Source organism: Halichoeres trimaculatus, unplaced genomic scaffold, assembly GCF_033239565.1.
Source record: "Halichoeres trimaculatus isolate MK-OKI-2021-1 unplaced genomic scaffold, fHalTri1.1 fHalTri1_scaffold_9, whole genome shotgun sequence".
In the NCBI taxonomy this organism is placed as follows: domain Eukaryota; kingdom Metazoa; phylum Chordata; class Actinopteri; order Labriformes; family Labridae; genus Halichoeres; species Halichoeres trimaculatus.
Window position 1 is genome coordinate 21,429,994 of NW_027437188.1, and position 23,575 is coordinate 21,453,568.

The 23,575-nt window shown below is 39.3% G+C and overlaps 1 protein-coding gene across 1 annotated transcript in view; it reads left to right on the forward strand.

Annotated features, from left to right (window-relative positions):
- si (sucrase-isomaltase) overlaps positions 1 to 23,575 on the forward strand; it is an 83,470-nt gene that overhangs the window by 4,984 nt on the left and 54,911 nt on the right. Inside the window, exons 2-10 of the mRNA XM_074679429.1 lie at positions 13,161 to 13,284; positions 14,576 to 14,661; positions 14,775 to 14,895; positions 16,826 to 16,935; positions 17,204 to 17,355; positions 20,293 to 20,464; positions 20,783 to 20,882; positions 21,296 to 21,408; positions 21,562 to 21,687. Of these exons, the coding sequence (XP_074535530.1) occupies positions 13,161 to 13,284; positions 14,576 to 14,661; positions 14,775 to 14,895; positions 16,826 to 16,935; positions 17,204 to 17,355; positions 20,293 to 20,464; positions 20,783 to 20,882; positions 21,296 to 21,408; positions 21,562 to 21,687 (1,104 nt within the window). The remainder of the gene's footprint in view (positions 1 to 13,160; positions 13,285 to 14,575; positions 14,662 to 14,774; positions 14,896 to 16,825; positions 16,936 to 17,203; positions 17,356 to 20,292; positions 20,465 to 20,782; positions 20,883 to 21,295; positions 21,409 to 21,561; positions 21,688 to 23,575) is intronic.

The window sequence follows — 23,575 nt, forward strand, 5'->3', positions numbered from 1 at the left end:
GCAGGCGAGGACGATGGACTGTAAAATGTAAACCTCTAATGCTGTTCCATTTACACTTGAACAGAACTGACACTTGAGAAACAGCACAGGGGAATTTATCATCATTTCCACTGGTCATTATACAAAATTATTTTGAACTTAAAAAGAGGGGAGGCAGCACAGAGGATTTGCCCAGATAGAGATGCTTTATTTCATTGAAGCAGTTAGCATTTTTTACGAGCATCAGTTCTTAAAGTGCCAAATGAAATTGAGGCATGCAGTTAACTTACAAAAGGGAAAAAGATGAAGAATGGCGAATATAAGAGGTAGATTTTCTGACACTTCCTGCTTAAAACCCTAAAGGTCAGAAGGATTGTGAGGCCCAGCTTTCCCGGTCTGTACTCATACTGAAATCAAGATCGATGGAGCTTTTCCCTTCCCTTCTGCTTCTGGGAGAGGAAAACCATCACCTGTCCCTTGGCCGACCCATTGTTTCTTTGCATCTTGGGAGAGGCAAATGCAGCTTGGCCATTCTTTCTGACCAGTCTCCCTTTCACTCTACTCTTCCTTTCCTTCACCTAACATCCTCACCCCCTCCCTCCATCTCCTGGAGCTGCAGAGGCAGCAGCGGTTGATGGATCGTTCAGGTCGCCAGGGTTGACAGGCAGGTTGATGTAAGAGACAGGGAGAAGGCAGGACATGGGGTGCATGTTTGTATGTGTGTGTGGAAGAAAGAAAGAAAAAAAAAAGAAAGAAAAAGGACGAGAGGTGGATACCCTCGTCTTATCCTTCACACTCTTGTTTTTCTGTCTTTTTTTCCCTCTGTGCCCTCATCCTTTGCACTTGTAAAATCATCTGTTGCTACTTTGACCCCAGCTATTTTTCTCCCATCCCTCCCTCTCTTTCTGTGTCATGTGTCATGATTTCACAGAGGTGTTCTGAAGCAGCAGTAGCCTTAAGGCTGGAGAACCAGGCCAGTTACTGAGGTGTTGCTGTCAGCCTGAAAATCTGGCCTGGCAGGGAGAGTTGCTGGGGCATGCAAATGAAAAACAGTCAGCTTACCACCGATGTGAAATGAGAGTAAGATCATTTTGACAATGTGATTAGAGTTAGATGTGAAAACTTATATGAAACCCCTGTCTGCGCACTCAATACAAAACTACAGTGAGGGACATTTAGTCTAGCAAAACACCTGGAATTACAGCTAAATAAATATGTTAGAAACAGTATAAAAAACAATAAAAATGCACATATAAATTTTCTGAAGCTGAAGCTTTGACATGTCGGGTCTTTTTCATTTAATAGGCTGTGAATGTACATCATATGGAGGGCTTCTCAAGGCTAAAGTATTCACTTCTTGATTAGGCGTTTATGTTATGGAGATGTTTGGTGAGTCAAACTGGGAGCAGAAAATTATTGATTTTCTCTGAGGGAACTTAAGCTCATACTGTGTTTTCCTCCCGAAAGATGAAGCTGATCTTTAGCTATACTAAATATTCCTCAGCATCTATATCAAAGCTTTCACCTTCCCTTTCCCTGTTGTATTCCAGGCCATGTTAACACGCATGAGTGAAACTGCCCAGAGTGTTTACTTAGTGCTCATCGTTGTGGAATGGGGAGGGCAAAAGTTGCAGGACCAACAAACACACAGTTTTTTCACGGCATTTTGGGCTCTGAACTAAGCGTATTAACATGTAAGCATGGATGAGTGAGGTCTTGGCCAGAAGCTGTGAGCCATCTAAGGCGGGCACAGAGGACTAGTGCAGAGCATGGGGAACAGTGGGCTTTGAGAGAGACGCCCTGTAATGAGATCATTGTTTATTTTCCTAATGTAAAGAGATAACATATAGCACAGATTCCAACGAGAGGAGTATGCCTCTTTTTTTCTTTAAATTAAGGTTATTGTGCTTTGTAAACTTCAATGAAGACAAATAAAAAAAACCCAAAACAAACAAAAAAAAAAAACAGAACATTAAAAAAATCTGCCTATATGGTAATGCAGGAAATGCATGTAATATGTTCTACATGGTTTACACCCGTCTGCATGTCTACATGACTGATTGCTCCCATGTGCACAAATGTTTCCATGATTTCATTCTCAGTCCAAGAGCTGTCTGTGACTCACTCAGTCATAAACGTGCATGCTTCACTGATTGGATGTGGCTGTGTGTGTGTGTGTGTTTTTTTTTTTTCAAAGCTCTTTGTTCGTGACTTCTGTCTTAACTCGCTTGAATGACAGCACGCGTTCAGTCAGCTAAATCCATGCCGGTATTTTCAGAGCAAGTATCAAATTGAAGAAGCTGTGATTTCCTGTCCTAATTTTTGCATTTCTCATCATTTTAATTGAAAGAACATCAAAGTCAAAGTCAGCACCTTTCATTTTCCGGGGTTTATCATCCAGCAGGTTTTCCAATTTTTTGTCATTTCTGATACAGCTCCAATACTTTTTGACAGTGCAGTTTTTTTGATATATGCTCTCATACTGAACTTTCATCTTTGACTTCCTGCATTAATATTTGGAGAAATCAGATGAGTTATCCAACAGTGTATTACATTTGAAGCTTATTTTGATGATTCTGTCATGTCAATTTAATCCTAGCACATGACAGTTTGCTCAAGCAAGAACCATGTATGTAAGAGACGCTTGTGTATTTTGTCTTTCTTCCTTCCCTTTATCCTTTCTTTCTTTTTCATTGAGCTGTGTAACATGTGAACCACAGAGTAGATTGGTGTTGTGGGACCTGATTGAACCACTCCCTGGATTGAACTAGACATCAGCAAAGCCTGACATGGTAAAGGGCTACTGCTGAGTTCGCATTGCTTTATTTATCACCCAGTAGAGCATTTCAGATGTGTGTAGTGTATGTGGGCATTCATGTGTTTTTGTGTTTGTGTGTGTGGTCATGCATAGAGTATTGGAGGTTGCGTTATGACATGTTACACCAAAATATTCAAAAGGGAAGACGCATCACAAACACTCATGCATACTTGTGTTTGGGACTCTGGACTTGGTCCAAATTCTGTGTTTTCTCCTTTTTTTTGATAGTGTTATATTTATACCACAAGGGCAGCAGCGATGAAGTCAGGGACAAATTTGAGATGAGGTGTGCACGTTTATTTTCGTTTGGGTGTGTCTGCATGTGTGTGTGTGTGTGTGTGTGTGTGTGTGTGTGTGTGTGTGTGTGTGTGTGTGTGTGTGTGTGTGTATAAGGGAGGTGGGTGTGTCTAAGTATTTATAACACAAGGACAGTGATGCAGAGAGGAGCAGCATACTGATTAAGTGAAGTCGAAGAGAGGGCCTCTGTGTTGGCAGGCAGAATCACACAGCAACAACAAGTCATTCAACTAATTTAGGACACACACACACACACACACACCAACACGCACACACACACACACACACACACACACACACACACACACACACACACACACACACACACACACACACACACACACACACACACACACACACACGTTTCAATCCCGTTCTGATTACTGTGCATGCAGAAGCAGCCCCACAGAATGTCATATAAGTACATTTTGTGTCTCCAGCTGCAGGGCTCTTTGCAATGAAACTTTCACTTGAGAGGTTTTAATAATCATCACGACATCGACGTTAAGATATGCAGATATGCAGTAGCTCTTCATGGCATCTGAATCAGCAAAGAGGTCATTAGCAATGCATGCGGGAAGAGGAGAAAAGAGCAGAATGTAAGGAGGATAATGGATAGAGGGAGCAGAGAAAGACACAGGAGTATGAGAGAGGATGGGAGAGATCAATGCAGCGTGTTCTTTGAGAGCTAAGACTCAGCATATCATGGAACGAGGCGAGGGAGGAGAGTAGGTGTTCAAAAACAAAGTGCACACAATAAGTTATCACGTTTGTGTTCAGGGTGGAGAAATGGAGGAAAAAGACATGGGAGCAGATGCGCACAGCAAGGGGTCCAGAAAGACGAGGAGTTCCTTTGAGTCATTTTCAGTGATAGGGAGAAGTGTGCAACAGTGGTGTTTCTGAATGGCCGATAATGGCAGACGCAGAGAGAGGAGCTGGGGAAGACAAGGGACGGGAGAGTCACGCTGCCTGAGAAGTGAGAGTGACAGACCTAAGGGGGATTTGCAGTCTTTCTGAAAGATAAGCTCACTGTTTTCTTTTTATCCCACTAACCCTCACAACCGCAGAGGCACTGTGTGCAAGTTTCAACACACACACACACACACACACACACACACACACACACACACACACACACACACACACACACACACACACACACACACACACACACACACACACACACACACACACACAGCATAACACTATTCTGTTGCAGCAAGCTCTTGGCACCTGACAAAAGTTCACCCAGCTCAGAGTTGCCATGGCAACGAGGAAATTCGTTGTTGCTATCCATACAGCCTGACTTGCATGGAGCCTTATGAGAGAGAAAGGGGGTTAGATAAAACTGCAAATTAAACTTTATATAAAGATGTTGACTTGATTACAAAGCACAACAAATTGGAATCTCATGATACATATTTTGCTGTTTTTGAGGAAGTTTTAAATTAAAGTTTGATCATCATTTTTTTCCAGCTTTTTTTATTTGTTTGTTTTATGTCAGGAAAAAAAAAGCATAATTTATCAGAGCCAGTTGCCAGGCTTTAAAGAATCAGTGGTAACATAAAAGTAATAATAATAATAATAATAATTTAAAAAAATGCAAATAGATCACCTGTTTGATCAGAATAAGTCACCACATACAGATGGTTCATTCAAGAATCCATCCAACCGTCCACTCTTTGTATGTGTGACCTCAAAGAGGTAACGTTTAGCCCTTTCAAATCAAAATTTAACTCTACTGAAAAATGTTGGGCAAAGTTTCAGATTGTGCAGTAAACATGTATTGGTTATTGCTGCAGGTTGACCTGAACATCTGGTTCAAGGATTTGCGCAAGATTTCAGCAAGACCAAGGATGGGAATTTCTCAAATAATGACGTCACCAGGATGGAGCTCCATAAAAGAGTTTTTTTTTTTTTTTTACTTTGTCTGGGAAAAATTACATTTTATTGCATGATAACAGTGGAGGAGGCTTCTAGGATGCCAGGATTTGGACAGCTGGTGGGGACATGAAGAGAGTAGCTGAAAAGTACTTTGAAAAAAGGCTAATTTTAGGGGTTTTAAAACATTAGCTTGAAATTAGCTAAGGGTTATTCCAACAGTAGCCTCCCTCTTTATGGAACATTGTATACCCCACTTAAAATTAGACCAAGATGATACACAAATTAGTTTCTACAATTCTGAATAGTTATCTTGTGCCTTTGTATCAATGAACTGCAATGCACATGGATACATTTTTTAATGAAGTAGTTTGGCCTTTGTGAAGAAAGAGTTTTTTTGAAAAATAAATAAATAAAGATTCATGAAAGAAAGGAAGACATTTGTATTCATATCACTTGTACTATTGCTTTCAGGTGAAGGTGTATCTTTAATTTGCATTTACTGCATAGCCCTGAACTCAAGAGCAAATAATAAAGCTATCTCTAATCATCATGTTATTTTCCAACTCAATTACTGATCATATCCCTTTGAACAAATAAGGAAGTCAAAGCTTATGAATAATCTCAAGTGTACCTGTCATAAAACATTCTAAAAATATTTGGTGATTGTAAACTGTGAATCAACACCCATCACATATCCAACTCCTAAAAACACATTAAACCAGAAGGTTTGTGTCTCAGCAACATGACAAAAAGATTTCTAATGGCCTAGTTTTCCTTTGATCTTTTCTTCACTGAGTTTGCTTGGCAGGCAGTGACACACGGAGCTGTTCCAACTCTTCCAAGAGGTTTTTGCTGCAGAGATTAACAAAAAAAGCAGAAATGCAAATAGTAAAAATGGTGTAAAAAATGTCAACTGAGCAGCAAAAGGTATTTATATGTCTTCAATTAGAAATAGTGGATTTTGTACCACACATGAGGAGCATTAAAAAAAAAAAAAAACACTGCAAGCTCTATCGATCAAACTGGGACAGAATCAGGTTCACAAGAGGGACTCAGGAGGGAGCCCTTCAGCAGGACTGTTTGTCAAAGCAGGAGCAGACCAGCTTTATCTGGTGTTTGGCATCACGCGTAAGGCATGCACATGCAGAAACACAACTTTGTTAAAGCTCCTATCAGCTTCTGGTTAAATTATCCGCCATACTTTCATTGACAACAATCAGATTACCTTTACCAGAACTGGGTGTGTTCAAAGTCCAGATCAAGAGAAATAAAACGTTTATTTTAATGGTGGATAAAATGACTCACACTAATATTAGTATATTTCAGATATGATGGCTGAGTAGGACTTTAATTTGGAGAGGCTTTAAAAAATACATCACCATAATCTTTTTTTTATGACAAGGCCATTTTTCCATCATCAGCACAGATAATCTGAGATAATTAGCCTTTGGTTAACTTAAGCCATTAAATCTAAAGTATAAATAAATAAAGGACTGTCAAGGTAAAGTAAGAGAAAAGTACAGTATGTAAACACATGCATACTGAAAAAAAGGAAACAGTTTCATTAAGCCCATCTTATTTCCCTGCCAAGCACACAAATATTAACTACATACCCCTTAGACCATGAGCCACAACCGTAAATTTTGACTTGAAAGTAGACAGCAGTTTTCTTTGTATTATTCTTTACTTCTCTTTTGCTTTATTTCACAACCTTGAATAACTTTAGGCCTTTGTGAGTTCACAAGGTCAGTTCCAGCAGTCCACAGCAGAACTGATATACAAGCAGTCAGGAGGATTATGAGAAATGTTCACACTTTGAACTTATTTGGACAGATAGTAGCAGCTGGTGAGCTTTGGACATGAATAACAACATGGATCTTTAACACACTTATACAATAAAATGGTGGTTAATGATTATAGTTTATCAGTGTGAGTGTTAGGGCTTGATTGCTGATGTAAATGACATGGCAGTTGTTAGCTTGCATTATTTTTTAAGAGTGTGTGTGTGGCCATGTGTCGGTGAGTGGGTGAGGAAGAGGAAGGCAAACATGCAGACAGTAACAGCAGGGATGGAAGACATTTTCCTTAGAAATGACACAGCAGAAGCCCAGTTTGTGTGTGTGTGTGTGTGTGTGTGTGTGTGTGTGTGTGTGTGTGTGTGTGTGTGTGTGTGTGTGTGTGTGTGTGTGTGTGTGTGTGTGTGTGTGTGTGTGTGTGTGTGTGTGTGTGTGTGTGTTTAAAGCAGCACATTTGCATTTTTTCTCTTCATTCACTATGCTGTTTGTCCCCCATAGGGGTCTAACATCTGTGCCATGCTTATGGGGAAAACTGCATAATGGGAACACTTAGATGGGCCACCTGCATATTATGCCTTGTGCAACCATTGGTGATATAGCAGAGTGAGCAAGAGAGGGGAAAACAACTGAAACGCCACAGCATAATTGCTTGACGACTTTGTCTCGTAGGAGGTTGAATGACTGTATCAACATGGACTCTTCATTTTTATGTTGCCATTTCCTTAGCTCGATTTCTTGGTGGAAGGAGGCAAAGAAAATCAATGCCCCACCACTGAACTTTTTGCCTGTGGCAGCAGTTTAACCATGCCAGGAAGGGGTTATCCTTTTGCCATTACAAGGAAAATCACTACACAGTGTGAGTAAATGGTGATGCAGTGGGAGATCAATCACACTTATTGCAATGTGAGTTCCAATACAGGCTCAAAAAGCTTTGACAATTGTATTACTTGGAGATGTGTGCTACATGGGTATCTCACCACTATTTCTTCAACAAGTCATAAACCATGTAAATGGGCAGTACATTTTTACACACAAATACCAGGAACAACAAGCTTAGTGGTGTCACTGTCTGAGTGTTAAGTACCACGTGTGCATGGGCTGTAATCACATTACGCCCCCTACCTTATGTCGATGCTTGTTCAAAAAAAAAAAAAAGCAAACACTATTCAGTGAAGGGAGCACATCACTCAAGTAAAAATTGCTGTCATTGGGGTTAGGTTAAACATTGATGAACTGTGACAAAAGTTGCTGAAACAGTTATTATTCTAACATGTTGTCTTGCCTGTAAATGCCTTTACCATAAGAAGTAAGCTGACAAAGGAGAATTAAAGCACAGCGAATAACTCAGAAGATTTCTGTTACGATATAGAAAATCAAGAAACCCAACCTGGCAAGGTCTCTCAGCAAAGGCTTTTGTGTTATGTTACAATTTGGTAAAATACTTGTGTGTCAAACACATATTGAAAAGGATTTTTAAAAATCTGCTTCTTTTCAGGGTGGGTTCACATCTACAAGACCTGGAATTTTTGGAACAACAATGTGAAAGTGTGAGTGTAGACCTTGCACAAAAGGACCAATACTAGGAGAACAGATGCAAAGGTAAAATGACATGAAATGAGAACGAAACTCGTACCCAATGTAAGAATGGGTGCAACGGTGATGAAACAGAAAAAAATGAAAAGTCCCAAAGTCAAAGAAACGTCACTATTGCTAACAATGACACACAGGGGCAAAGGCTACATTGTACAAATATTAAAAATCATCAGCATTTTGATTGACTGTATATCACAGCAGGACAAAACAATTTACAATGACCTTTTTTAAGATTCAAAAGTGATAAATTCTATAGGTTTAAATACCCAGGTTGGGAATAACTGAACTGTTCCTACGGAATTATTACATCAACCCTCAGACAAAACAGAACAGCAGGAATGTTCTCAAATCCTGCAACAGCATGGTGATTATTTTGTCATAATATGTTGAGAGCTTTGAATGTAAATGCAGAAGCTGGAATTAACATGATTGATTTGGTGAATTAAAAAAAAAGGCTCCCATCTGGAGCATTAGGTTGAGGGTGCATTAGATCCCAGCCTTCCTAAGTGAACATTCACCATGGACCTTACAGTCAATTATTAATAGAGCAGGCATTTATCAATGGAGAGAAAAAAAAGAGTGCAGACACATTGTCTGAGTCACGGTTGGAAAAAAAGCACATTTTATGTTGAAGTCTTTATTATGTATTATTGTGCTTAATGGGAAATTTGATTTTGACATTGTATAAAAAATGTAAAGAAATGATAAGTGTCAGCACATGCGGTCCAACTCTAAATTATATATATATATATATATATATATATATATATATATATATATATATATATATATATATATATATATATATATATATATATATATATATATATATATATACATATGATTGGTTGGTTGGCAGCTTTCAATGTTGAGTGCCAGGTTTTAAAGTGACTGGATCAATACAGGGGAGTGAATTGCCAATTTTAGTTTGTTCAATTGAAATTGGCTGGCGCTGCATTCTAGAGAGTGAGCACCTGAAATTGGCAGTAGCAGAGTGGAAACAGATTTGTGAGGAGAGAAAAGAGTGATCAGGAAAGGACTTGGATGCCTACACACATGCATGAAAGATGTTTTCAGATATGTTGGCTGAGCCACATTACGGAGACACGGCTTTGAAACCCTCTCTTTACTCCACGTCTCGCCTATTGGGAGCCACTCACACATTCTCACCCAGAACTCATCTCTGCTTCTTCGATTGTATCGTCCATGGCAATCAAGCTCTGAGCTGGAAGAGTAGATGATTGTGTCTCTAGATTGTGAAGAGCTCATTCAGCGGATCTTCACCATTCTGCCTATTGGGATGACATGGACCGAAGTGATCATGGAACTACAACATGTATTGGCCTGGATGGATGTCTGGTGAGAGGAAACTGCACTCAATTCAAGCCACAGATCTGCAGTCCTTTCTAGCCTGACAAACTGAAGCATCGGAGAGGAGATCAGATGATTTTTAAAGGCTGCATAAGGATCAACGGTGTTAGACCCCAGAGGACCCTGACTTTTTCTGGGAGCCGGGGACCCCTTTGTTCAAACACTTGTCAAACAAATGCAGCTGTCAAATCTTTAGTAGATCTCATTCACAATTTTTAAGCCTCCAATATTCAGAGAAATTTGAAAGGAACTTTAATAATTTCATTTTTCTGAACATGGAGTATTTTTCTCTGTTTAACAGCTTTGCCCTGGCCTCTAAAGGTAACATGCAAATCATGGGCAGCCCTCCTGCGTGCCTGTAATAGGGGGTGAAGCCCCTGAAGCAGTTTTATAAATGCTGAAAAATGCCTGAAAAAGAATAACCCTTTGCGCTGACATTAGCTAATAACTACCGTCCCAAATCCATGAATGGATCACATCTACCAGACAGACACATGTATCATCTTCAGTGACTAACTCACACACTGCCCTCTCACTCACCCATACAGATCAATGCTCTCTCACCCACACAGAACAGTCCCCCCTGTTTGAACTGTGAAAAACTGTCCAGCAGCTCAGTTTGCCGTGTGTTAAATTGTATGTGTAGGACTCACAGGAGTCATTTCCTTTGTTGCTTTAATGCGAGAAAAACTGAATCTTGGTGTGTAACCTGTGAAAATTTGCTCACTGGAGTCACTAGCCATCCAGCATTTTCAATGTAATGCTGTAATGTAATGCTACGGGTCACTATCAAGTATTCAGTTTGCTGTAAGAATGTGTAAAACAAGACAGAAAGGAGTCATATCACCATGAATATTCTTTCAGGTGTCCCTCTTTTATTTTCTTTTTCGCAAACAAAACAAGTTCTAGATATTCTCAGATCAATAAAATCCCCACTCCAACTATTTGTCAGTGAGCTGTTCAATAAGTATTATTATGTCCAGTGAGAAGGTTCTGAAGCAGAATTCATCACCCTTGACTTCCATTCCACTGACTTCCTGTTGGTACTCCAGCAACCTGCTTTTCCCTTACATTACCTCGTCATGAAGCTTATACTGTAAAGCAGTCCTTGTTTCTTTTGCAACGAGTTGGATACATGTGTGTGGTGTGTGTTTGTGTTTGTGCACAGCTGTGTCAGTTACTTGGATGCACTGGGGTAAAGATTATGAATGCTGAGTCATGACTTACATAAATTGGCCAATAAATGCACAATTATCTCTGGCCAAATTACAAACATACAAGATTTTTTTTCTCTCTGTCTCTCTATTACACACAAACACACACACACACACACACACACACACACACACACACACACACACACACACACACACACACACACACACACACACACACACACACACAAACACAGACTCATAGGCCTTGTGGAGTGAAACATGATAGCGGGGTTGATTATAACTCCCTGATAAGGGGATTAAGGATGCAGTTGTTTCCACACACACAGTAGATAGTTATCTGACATTTTATGGCTTTTGGGTCTGCATGCTGTGGCTGTAAAATACGCACATCCTGATCACACACACACACACACACACACACACACACACACACACACACACACACACACACACACACACACACATGGCAGTAAAGGAGTGGTGAGCCCCCATGACCATAATGACCATAGTGGATTATAAGAAGCTATCTCTCTTGAACTCGGCAGCACTTTGCCCCAAACATCAGAGAGAGCCAAGGTAAGACTGCAGCTGCAGACTGTCTTGCTGTTTAACTCAAAGGCAAATAATCTTTATTTTATGCTTCAATAATTATTCTCTCCAGAAAAACAACAAAAAACTTATATATATATATATATATATATATATATATATATATATATATATATATATATATATATATATATATATATATATATATATATATATATATATATATATATAAATCAACAGAAACAGCACCTGCTGTTGATTTCTGAAGAGATGTCGGAATCATTTTTCTCTAGTACTGGTTGGGTTTTCTGTGGTAATTTCTATAATAATGCACAACAATGATCAATAAATCAATATGTTTACCTTTAGAAACCCTACAAAACTGCTGTATAGCCTATCTTTGAAACTTTGCATTGCTTGCAGATGTTTGCATTATGCAGTTCACTCCGCTTTGAGTGGCCGCCCTAAGTTTGTTAATCATAGGTTGGTTATGTACAGCTCTTTGCCAGTGGAGTAAATAATTCACTGTAACTTGCAACACAGCCTTGAAGAACAGATGTCTGTTGCTGGCTTTGAATACCAATGGGGAGTCAGTTTTCAGCATTTTCTTTTTTTATTTCATTCTTTAGAATTTATTTCCACATGTACTCTGCACTGATGCAGATTTTTGCTCTGGTCTATAATGTAATTACAGGTGACAAACCTCCATCCAGGCTGGCATTATCTGTTAAAGATATGTCTCAAAGTAACCAGTGAATTAAAAGTATCAAGTTCAAGTTCAGATGAAATATCAGATAATATTTTACACCTCCTATACTAATGGGAAGCGCTGCCTTCAAGGGCACTTTGTCCCTCTCTTGTTTCTGATCTTTAATGCCTCTGCATGTATGAGAATATCTGCATAATGTGATGAGTAAAATGATATGCTGTTGTGGTTGGGAGCTATTCTGAGCAATTAGCTAAATGATGTATAGGAGTCTAAGAAGGTTTCTTTTTTTCTTTCCTCTGAGTGTCTTGGTGTTAGATTTCAAGTTTGCAGGCACTTTTCTGTTTTTCTGTATGATACACATTTGGCTCTCTGTCTCTCTGTTTGCCCTCACCTGCTCTTCACACTACATTACACCAGGTGGCTATAAGCCTCTCATTCAACCAAATAGACACAAACCCACACACAGAGACATTCACCTTGTTTTTGTCTTCAAGAGTACACTGGAGTGAAGCCTAATTGCTTGAGTGATATGAGGGGTGTCTTGCAAAGACTACACCAGGCCCATCTGGGAGATTTGTCACTTTCCTTTTTCTATTTTTTAAAGACTTGACCTTTTCTTCTTCTTCTTTTTTTTAACTTTACGTTTATTTCCATATCTGTGCCTGGACAAACTTTTCCAGAGTCCAAGGTTAATGCAAGGGAAATATGTATGCGTTAGATCCCTGTTTACTATATTTTTTTGTTGTTGTGTGCATATGTGACTGTGTGTGTCCTGCCAATGGGCCTCATTAAACAAGGGAAGTTTTTGAGACCTTAGAGACCTTGCCTTGAGTAAACTTGGTGTCATTATCAGCTGTTAATGATCTTGGCCTTGGTAATCACTTACTATTTGTTTGTGTGTGTGTGTGTGTGTGTGTGTGTGTGTGTGTGTGTGTGTGTGTGTGTGTGTGTGTGTGTGTGTGTGTGTGTGTGTGTGTGTGTGTTAGATGGGGAAAAGGCGGTTCTCCGGTTTGGAGGTGAGCCTCATGGTCATGTTCACCTTGATGTCTATAGCGGCCATCACCCTCATAATTCTGTATGCCACGGGGGAACCTGGAGTCCGTGAGGATGGTAGGTGAACACCTTTGCAAATAAACAAAGGTGAATCCTTAACACCGGAACCATGACTTTCTCTCTTGTTTTAGTAAAACCAAGATGCTGGCTAGCCAGGGGGAAATGAAGGCTTTCAGTAATTATTACTCCTCAGATCTTAGAATTTTTGAGGACAGCTTTGGTAAGATGTGAACTTGTAAGAAGGTAGACCAATCCTGCAAACTCGAGTACTATAAATTGGTATAGTACTCACAACAACCAAGTAAGAGGGACTTAAGAATTTGTAGAATCTTAAGAGTTTAAAAGTAGAGTCTGCATGATTTTCTTAAAATAGAAAAAAAAAAACGAAAAGAATTTCAACTTTTAAAGGTATAATCCTGCTCAATCGTCACTTCTGGGCCTCTATACATGAGTGCCAGTGTCTTTGTCTGCCTCAACCCTAATCCCCCGCTTGTTCATGTGCTGATGTTTTGGTTGGGTTGGGAAATTTTGGGGCAAACAGTAAGTATATTACTTCAGCCAATCACAGCCTGCCTAGTGGGCAAGTGACTTTGTGTGTTGATTAGCAAGTGGAAGGAGCTACCATGGTGGGTGTAGCAACAAACAAACAAACAAAAAAATAAACAAAACGGCAAACAAATAAAGCTTTTGCCTAAACGAGGGTGAAGCTGCTGCTGGCACTGAGCCAAGGAGGAGGAGCCTAGTTTGAATTTGTGTTAACTAACAAGTAACAAAAGGTCTCTGCAGACCCTACCTTTAAATTTACAAATCTCTGTGGAAGAGTGTAACAGATGGAAACAATCTGCTTTGTTTTTTGTTGGTCACATTCCAACTATTTTTGGGTCAGGTTCTGAGTCAAAAACATATGAGCACATTTCATCATTTGTCCTTTTACATTGTGAAATACTGATTCACTCAATTGCAACAACTTGATATTGTGCCAACAACAGAGGAAATGTGTATAATACCTCCAACCCAGCAATTTAATTAAATAGGCAATGCAATCTAAAGAGTAGTTACTGCAGGATTTATCAGGTTTATCTTTACTGGTTTGGTTTGTTTCTTTGGTGGCTTGATTGTTTGTTTTAAATCACCACATGGCTACCTTCAATTCCTTCAAAATCATGACAGAAACAAAATGTTTTGTCACAAAGGACTGTGTATATTGTTATTCTTTGTTTCTGCTTGTTCATTACATGGGTATTCGTCCCTAAACTACATCATAGACTGTCTGCTATTGATATATGGCAGGATCACTGGGTTTTGGCTTTGAATTTTCATTTTCTGTGAATATTTCCTCTTTTGGCAGAGACAACGACAGCATTCATTCCTCAGTGCCCCTCAATTTCTCTGGCAGAAAGAGTAGACTGTTTCCCCGATGCTGGAGCCTCAAAGGTATGAGTCAGTTCCAATAATCATAAAGGATATTTTTAGAGAAGGTTTTTGAAATTCTTTGAATTAAATATGTATCAAAAAGGGTGTCAACACTAACCTGTCTGTTTGAATAGCAACAATGTGAGAAACGTGGATGTTGCTGGAGCCCAAGGGATGAGCGAAATGTTCCCTGGTGTTTCTTCCCCAAAAACCATGGATACACAGTCGAATCAGTGAAGACACCCAGTTCTCATGGTATATCACTGCTTCCCCTTACTCTACCCTGCTCATGCACTCATCAGCTGATCAAAGTATTTGGCTTCTGTGGAGTTGATTTTCGAATTCTAACTGCTTCACTTTTCTGCAATCAGTCAGTCTGTCTCCCTCCCATCATATTTCCTCTTTCACTTACTTGGCCTTAGGCATTGGTTTCTGTGAAATATGACATGGATGACATATCAGAAAACATGATTGACTTTGCGGTATGCAGGTTTTTCCATTTTCTGCTTGATTTCACTGCCGTATGTGAACTCAGTTATTGTGTAAAGGCAAGAACCATTTGGCATTTTAAAACCTCATTTTTTTTTCCAGACAGTTTTTTAAATTCACAACAAAAATCATTATAAAAAGAAATTAATGTCTGAAGAGTTGTTTTATACTTTTTTTTTTTTTTTTTTATGAGTACTTTAAAAAGAGGCTAAGGGCCCAACGTCAAACACAAACAACTTTGTATTGCTTTTCTGAAAGTCATCGAACAAGTACTGAGCTGAGACAAATTCTCCATATCTTACATTAATTTGACAGTGTTCAGGTGTTTAAACAAGCGTTCTGCTTTGGGATCACTCATAGCTGCTATGCAAATTCTTCACGTTTACCCCAGAAGCAGTCGAGGACTCTGGAAGCTGTCTGAGCATATTGCACCCTTTGATCATACTGGTAAATGAATAACCAGGGAATACATCTGTGTTCCAATGAACTCTCCTCCTTGCTCACCTGATACATTTTCAGAAGAGTACTCCAACCAAGGACTGTTTCAGTGCTTTTCTTTGTATGCAAGTGCTCTTTAGAAAAAAAAAAAAAAAGGCGTTTGTAATTTGGTCAAAATGATTTACAAAGCTAGCATGATTGTCTTGAAATAAATGAATAAACAAAGTTATTTATTTTAATACAATCATGCTACCTGGGTAACTAATTTTAATCATCCAGCAATTATTCTCAAGAGGCTTGATGTCAACCAAGCACACAGGGATAATCATATACGCCACTTGATTTTGAGGCCTCTTGAATACTAAGTTGAGGTGTTTGTCAGAACTGTGCAAGGGAACAGTGCCCAATATTTTGAGTACTTCAAGCTTAGAAGTCTAAGGGTCCAGTACTCTGTATGGTGCCATACAATCAGCAGAGATAACCTGCTTTTATGAGTTAAGCATAGGAGTTGGAACATATTGTATAATGAGTGTCATAGAGTGACAGTGAGCATATTTAAAAACAGTTCTTAGAGCCTAAGCTGTTCTCTTTCCTTCATCAATTCTACATACTAACCCGCATAAAATGTAGTATGTAGTGTGCAGTTTGTAAACAGAATACCTGAATGTTGTACTGATGCAAAAAATAATTCACAGTACATGTGGCAGGAGATGTTTTGCTAAAAACTTGTCCATCCGTAAGTTCTGCTTTCCAAAATCATAAATATGCAAAGCCTTTCCCAGCAAACAACTGATCTAACAGAACAGTCATCTTTCATACTGTGTTCAAGTGCAATGAGCACCCTACAACACTCGTAGGTAATATGTAGCAGGCGGTTACAAAAACAGCTATTGTCATGCTATAGACTAAAAGGGGAACTACCAAAATAAACAGATCTAACCTTTCAAGCCTCATAACGTTTACAAATATAGCAATGGCTACAGAAAAAAATAAATAAATAAATAAAGTAACTTTCAAAATAGTTACACCGTAGCAACTGGACCATTTACAAGTAGCAGTAAGCTAACTGGACCAGCATACATGCTGACTTGTTATACACCTCAGGAGATTAATTTCTGTTTCTTTCTGTTTTAGTATAAGGGTATCAAGAAACAAAAGTGTAATTTTTTAACAAACGCTGTAAACTGAAATATAATGACCTCACTGTAATGTTTTCTTTCTTCCTGTTCTTCTTTTTTTTTCTTGTTTGATGCTGCAGTCATTGAAGCTCATCTTAAAAGGATGGAGTCTCCTTCCTTGTTTGGTGCTGATGTCCATGAGCTAACATTTCATGCAGAAATGCAGACAGACAGAAGGCTACGATTTAAGGTAAACATTAATAGACATCTCCCTCTCTCTTTTTGTCAAACATTGTATTTACACTTATATTCACACTAGCTCTTACAGATGGACAGACGCACACAATCATGCACACATGCACATGCAAACACACACGTTAAGAGCAACAGAGAAAGCTGTAACACAAGTGCTGCCCAGAGTAAAATCTAAAGAGAAATACAGATTTACAGGGAGCAAACACGCCTGCAAGGTATGAGTTCACATTCACACTGCATGTATGATTGTTTCCTTTTGTCAGATCTCTGATGCCAAAAGTAAAAGGTTTGAGGTTCCCCATGAGCACATCGCAAGCCTAACCAGTAACCCATCCAGTCCCATCAGCAGCACACTACAGCTGACAGAGAAGCCCTTTGGCCTCACAGTGCGCAGGAAGGAAAACCAAAAAGTCCTGTGAGTACACTATGTGCTAGTCTATATAGTCTTCAGCTTGTGTGCTAGGAGTTGTTTTGTTTTCTATATGAAGAATACTAGCAGGCTGCACTGAGTGTGAACAGGATTGAAATTACACCAGACTGCACACAGTGTTGAACCAAACTAAATGATATTCTGTGAATTCACGCATGTTCTTTAAGTAAGAGCATCTACTATGCATGATAATACGTAATGCCATGTACAGGGGAGACATTATGTCTAGGGTAAAAGCAACTGTGCTTCACCAGGGCAGAGATATGGGTGGAATTTGTGGGTAGTATAGTTATTGCAGCAGCACATTGTGGCGGTGAAATTTATTAAGATGATTCAGCAAGTTACATTCCTGGTAGATTAGGTGGATGTATATCTGCAGGAAAAGGACTGCTGGTGTCATATTGCCTCAAAAATATTACAACACTGGCTGAGCTGTTGAATATTTTATATGGTGTTTGACCTCTTGCTACTCTTTTTTCAGTTGCTATCCGCAGTATTCTCACTCTCACATTTTAGGCTCAAGATGTAGCTGTAGTCAATAGAAGAACATTGATTCTGTTTTATCACATCTGATGCAGTTATGTCAAAAATCCTCCATAGCGGAATGTGCACCACATAATCTCATTACTGGGCATTATCCCACATAATGGCATGCAGCACCTTCCCATATTAGTTTCCCACAGCAACAAGTAATTATGCTCATGTCAATCTTGGCAAGTTTGTAAGCCGTGGGTGACACTGCAGTGATCAATCACCCTGGTGTGTGTCTGTGTGTGGATGCACAGCTCACAAGCTTTGTGTTGAACACCAAATGGCAGTGATGCATTATTATCATCGATACCACATGCCACCTTGTGATAAATAGGAGCTGTGGGGGCACAAACTCCATGGTGTTTATGACTTGTGGGATGTGATACACGTGTTATGATCATGCCTTGTACACTAATAGTGTTTTTGCATGTTGCTGTGGTCTGTTGTGATTTAGAGCTGACTGCCAATTACAGGGCATGACAGATTTCTTGAAAGGCAAACAGTTTTCTCATATCTACATGACTCAGATGTTTTTAAGCAAAAGGTGAAAGCCACACATTTTCTTTTGAGATTCAAAGAGAGATTGTGCAGCCATGATCAAACATTAAGCAACAAAATTACCAGCTTTTGTACTTGGATTATTTGATTTGGTGTTTATCTCTGCTGAAGATCTTCTCTTCTGGTGTCTCGGAAATAATTTGCTGGCCTGCCAAAATGATCCTACATTATGTGACAACCTTTGGCTTGTCTGATGAGCTTCATCACGAGAGAGACATTGTCTTTTTCAACTCTGCAAACGACCTTCAGTCAGGAGTAGAGAAGCTGCTTGGTAGATTGGTTGTTGAAGATAAGCAGATGTTTGGTAATCGACTGCTTTAACTTCCCTTTGCCCCTATAACCTCATCTTTATGAGGTCACCTGTTATGTGGATCCCCATATGCCCTAAAGGTAATCATGATATATTCATGAAGGTTAGACCCAGCTTGGTCATATATTACCTGTGACAGGAACATGGACAGCAGGCAGCAAAAGCAAAACGAGTATAATTGGTCAATACTGAAACAATAAATCATGTTTTTATTATGGTTCATTTTCAAACTCATTTGGTGAGAATCTTGTAAATCAGAAAGCAGAAATATTAACATAATAAATCAAAACTATTAGAAATGAAGCGCATACACAAGTCAAATTATGGAAACGTGTGTACTCATAAACAAGACCTTGTTGTGCTGTTCTTTTCTTGGAAGGTTACACTCAATCTTTTATGTTTTTACGACATTTCAGATTTTTTTTTAATAACCGAATTACAAGCAATTGACTGGAATCAAAAGCCCATTTATGTGGGCGATAACAGGATTCAGGCTATTTATTGACTTTTCATATCTCTAAATTGCACTAGGCAATCGTAAATTTATTGGCAGAGTATATCTTCTCCCAGATATCAAGATTATATTGTGAATAAATGATGCACACAGGCACATGGATAATCATGAACACTTTGTTCTTTGACCTGTCAGATGAGTCAGTTTGACAGGTCTCTTAAAGGAAAGTGCAGAAAAGGCTGTCTTAAAGAAAACAAACAGCCATTATGAATTGATTGTACTTATTAAGGTTGTTTTTGTCTGTGCATTCACGTTTTACCACCTCAGTTTTCATGTATTTGCCCATGTGTTTTCTTCATACACTACCAGCCAAGTTTTTGTTAAGTATCAAAATATCTTTTTTTTTCTGTAAAAATAGCATGAAAAAGGCAAATCAAAGTAGAATAGACAGACTATCAAAACACCTAAAGATGGAGGTCTTTCCTACAAAGAAATTGTGCAGGTCAACATGTCTGTGCAAATGTATTCCATGATTTATTCCTAAACGTCATTTTTATATACAACAGAGTACTGAGAGACAATAAATTGTATGTTTTCCAATTTAAAAAAAAAAAAAAAAAAAGAAAAATTGGGGTGTTTTAAAACTTTTTTTTTACCAGCAGTGTATTTTTGATTTGTCTACTCCATGCAGCTGGAGTGTGGGCTTAGTATTTGCACCACCAGTGTATGTCTTGTTTTGAAGGCTGGAGAAAAGCTACCCAGAGGGCTTATTAGTGCTTGATGGGATGGTCTGTCTTCTCTGTTTTTTCTTTTTCTTTCTACAGCTCAACTCCTCCACACGTCCTTGTCTTGTTCCCACTCCCACTCTCTCCTCTCACTGCATCTCACTTTAGCTTACTCCATCCCTCTTTTCACTCTCACATTTTCCTCCCCCCTTGGTCTCCTTACCACATTCCAACATTACCTTGCTCTTTCTCACATGAGTCCATCTTCTAACCTCCCAGTGATGACTTTTGTTTTCATTTGGTGTCTCTTTCTTTTGCTTTTATTTTGTTTGGAATAAATTTAGGTTTGACACTACGATGGGTCCACTTGTATTTGCTGATCAGTATCTACAGCTGTCTGCTAAGCTTCCATCCCACAACATCTACGGCCTTGGAGAGCACGTGCACAGAAATTATCGTCATGACACATACTGGAAAACCTGGCCCATCTTCACCAGAGACGCTTTCCCCAATGGAGTGAGGAATGCACACACAAACACATACTAATATTTAGACGCAAATGCATGTGTTTTCTGCCTGTATATGTGAATCCTCATGATGTGTGTTCAAAGGCTTTAACTGAACAGGTCTAACTACATTGTGTATGTAAGATGCATGTTTACATGTGCTCACAACATGTGTAATTCTCCTTCCCAAAGGGCTTATAATTGAATGCCTTGTAAGCTGATTAGGTGGTGAAGTCAACCTCTTAGCCTCAATAAGTCTCCCACATCCCTCATGCGTCTCACATCTCTTCCATTTGTCCCTTCCTAACTCTGCTTGTCTTCCCTGCAGGGTACCCACAACCTCTATGGACATTATCCTTTCTTCCTCTGCCTGGAAGATGAGAGTGGGAAGTCTTTTGGGGTCTTCCTCATGAACAGCAATGCCATGGGTATTGACACATGCTTATATACAAGCTTATCTGCTGACTCATTGAAGCACAAAATATATGCATGCTGCATTAGCAGACAATAACGGTGTCCTCAGAGAAACTGCTATAGAGAAAAGATACATAGCCAAAACATCACATGTGGATATCACAGGAAGACTTCCTTACAGACCTTGGATTACTCAAGAAAAAAAAGCAGAATAAGAAAACCTTCATGCTGTTTAATGTGACTCTAAAGGAGTACTGTATTTATGTTTCTTCTTTGGAAAGGGATGAATGGAAGCATTCAAAGACAAAGAAGTTAGATTCTAATAAAAGAGTTATTGCATGTCTTCAACTATTTGAGAGGGCTTTTAAGAGTTATGATTCATAGTTCAGAGTGGTACAGAGACTGAGTTGGCTTTGTCCTTTTTCAGAGGTGACTCTGCAGCCTGCTCCTGCAGTGACCTACCGAACAATTGGAGGAGTCCTTGACTTCTACATTCTCTTTGGAGACACTCCAGAACAAGTAGTGCAGGAATTCTTGGAGGTAAGGCAAAAATTACAACTTATTTCTCTTATTTTTCTCTTTCAGAACAACTCTATTTAGAGGAGGGCTTTTGGCACTCTGTTGAGTATATGCGGTTGGGGAGTTGCATTGGCACCGAATTGAATTCACAATTTGTCCCATTGTGTTGTCCAGCTCATTGGCAGACCTGTCATCCCTCCATACTGGTCACTGGGTTTCCAGCTGTCCCGATGGGACTACGGCACACTGGCAGAGGTCAAGAAGACTGTTGAGAGAAACCGTGCTGTGGGCATCCCATATGTAAGTCTGTTTACCAACTAAAATTCTTGTGATCAATTTGTGAATCCTTCTAGTTACAGCGCTTAACACACCATAAAACACTAGGTATTGTGCCAGAATATCTTCACATGTTTGGCACATTCAAGTTTAATAGCTCATTTTGGTGTTGTTGGCATGAGGCACGTGCATTCTCGTCACATTTTGTTTGTGCTGTGTTTATATGCTCAATAAAAGGCTACAATAGACTCATATCATACTTGGTGAAAGGTGGTGCAACAAGTTTTGTGGTCTATTCATGCAACTCTGACTTTGACAAAGGATAAATGTGATATCTTCTGAGAGATCTTCAGAGAAATAACAAAACCTGACATATGAGGGGCACAAGATCATTATCCAAAAAAATGGAAAAGAAACTAAAGTCAGGGAAATGAAAGCAGAAAACAGGCGTGTTTTTTGCATTTCCTTCATTTATATGCTTTGCGAGGCAAGATATAAAATGCAGGACTTCAAAATTGATGTCAGATGTTTAATGCTGTTGAAGTGTTTCACCATGTTATTTGAAGTTCTGTTTTTTTTTTTTTCTTTTTTCTTTTCCTGAGGGAAGTAGTTTTTTTTTTTTTTCAAAAGCCTTGAGCAAAGATGCAGCATATACATAAACTGTAGAGTATTTCTCTAACATCTGTATAGAGTACGGTGGGAAAAGCAAACGAATCAATACCTCACCTCGTGCACACCTTGTTAAATTTGAACCACTCATGCACTGCTGTGTGGTTCCAGAGGCGAGAGCCTTAACCACTACACTACGTGTGCAGACGTGATATGAAGGCTGAAGCAGGCGTCGGACAGACAGTCAGAGTGATAGGGATGGCCTTTAGCTTAGACGGGGTAATCCAGCTTTCTGTCAAATAATGGAGAGTCTGTTGGGCTCTACAGGTTCAATCCCAGGACAACTATTTTTCAAGCATTGCTGAATGTTAGCGCTGATCAAAGATCAATTGATCCAGTTCCTTTCATTATCTCATTCATCCTGATCTGAATGTTAAAAGTACTTCATCATTTCACCCTTTCTAAAACACCTGATAAATACAAGTCCTGGTTGACATTCTCATGAGGATGAGGCTTGCTGCTTATCTAGCCCCAAGTCTTAAACTAGTTACTATAAAAAGTCCATTCCACACAGGGCGCTGATGTTTGATGTACACGCTATATTTTAATTACCAAGGTAAACTCCAAGCTAGTATCTTTATATGCCCCCATAAACCACTTTAACTCTATCACGACTCAGCACAGACAACACAAAGCAAGGACACAGTTTGGACTCTGTCCTATGTAAAGATCAAACACAAACAGATTTCAAACCTCTCTCAGTATTTTACTCTGATAATCTCCCATCTTTCTTTCATGGCAAACGGCATTAGGATGCAGCTGCTTCCTCTCCTGCCGTACTCGGGGACATATTTGATAACCATTAGATAGACCACAGAGGGCATTATCACATTCTCCCTAATATGTCTGGAGCTGATTACCATTAGAGGAAGGATCTGGCAGAGCTGTCCAAACCATCTGCTCTATCGATATGAGGTAGACTTTGGCAGACAACAGACCGACAGAGAACAAGCATAAAATCACACCCTGACCGGAAAAAAAAGAATGTGTTAACATTCCCATTGTCCTCTCAAGGTTTAGCAGCACATTAACCTGGCTGTTTGCACTCACATCAGGTCTCCAAAAGTCCAGAGAAGCAAGGTCAACAGACAAGCTAGCAGTTTAACACATTTGCTCACAGTGCAGATGTTTAACAGTGCTTTTATTAGCCATGCTGAGACTGGAATAAATGGTGTTAGGACGGCACTTTGGAGGCTTATTGGAGATGCTGGATTTTCAGGGTATGTGTCCAAGTTATGCACGA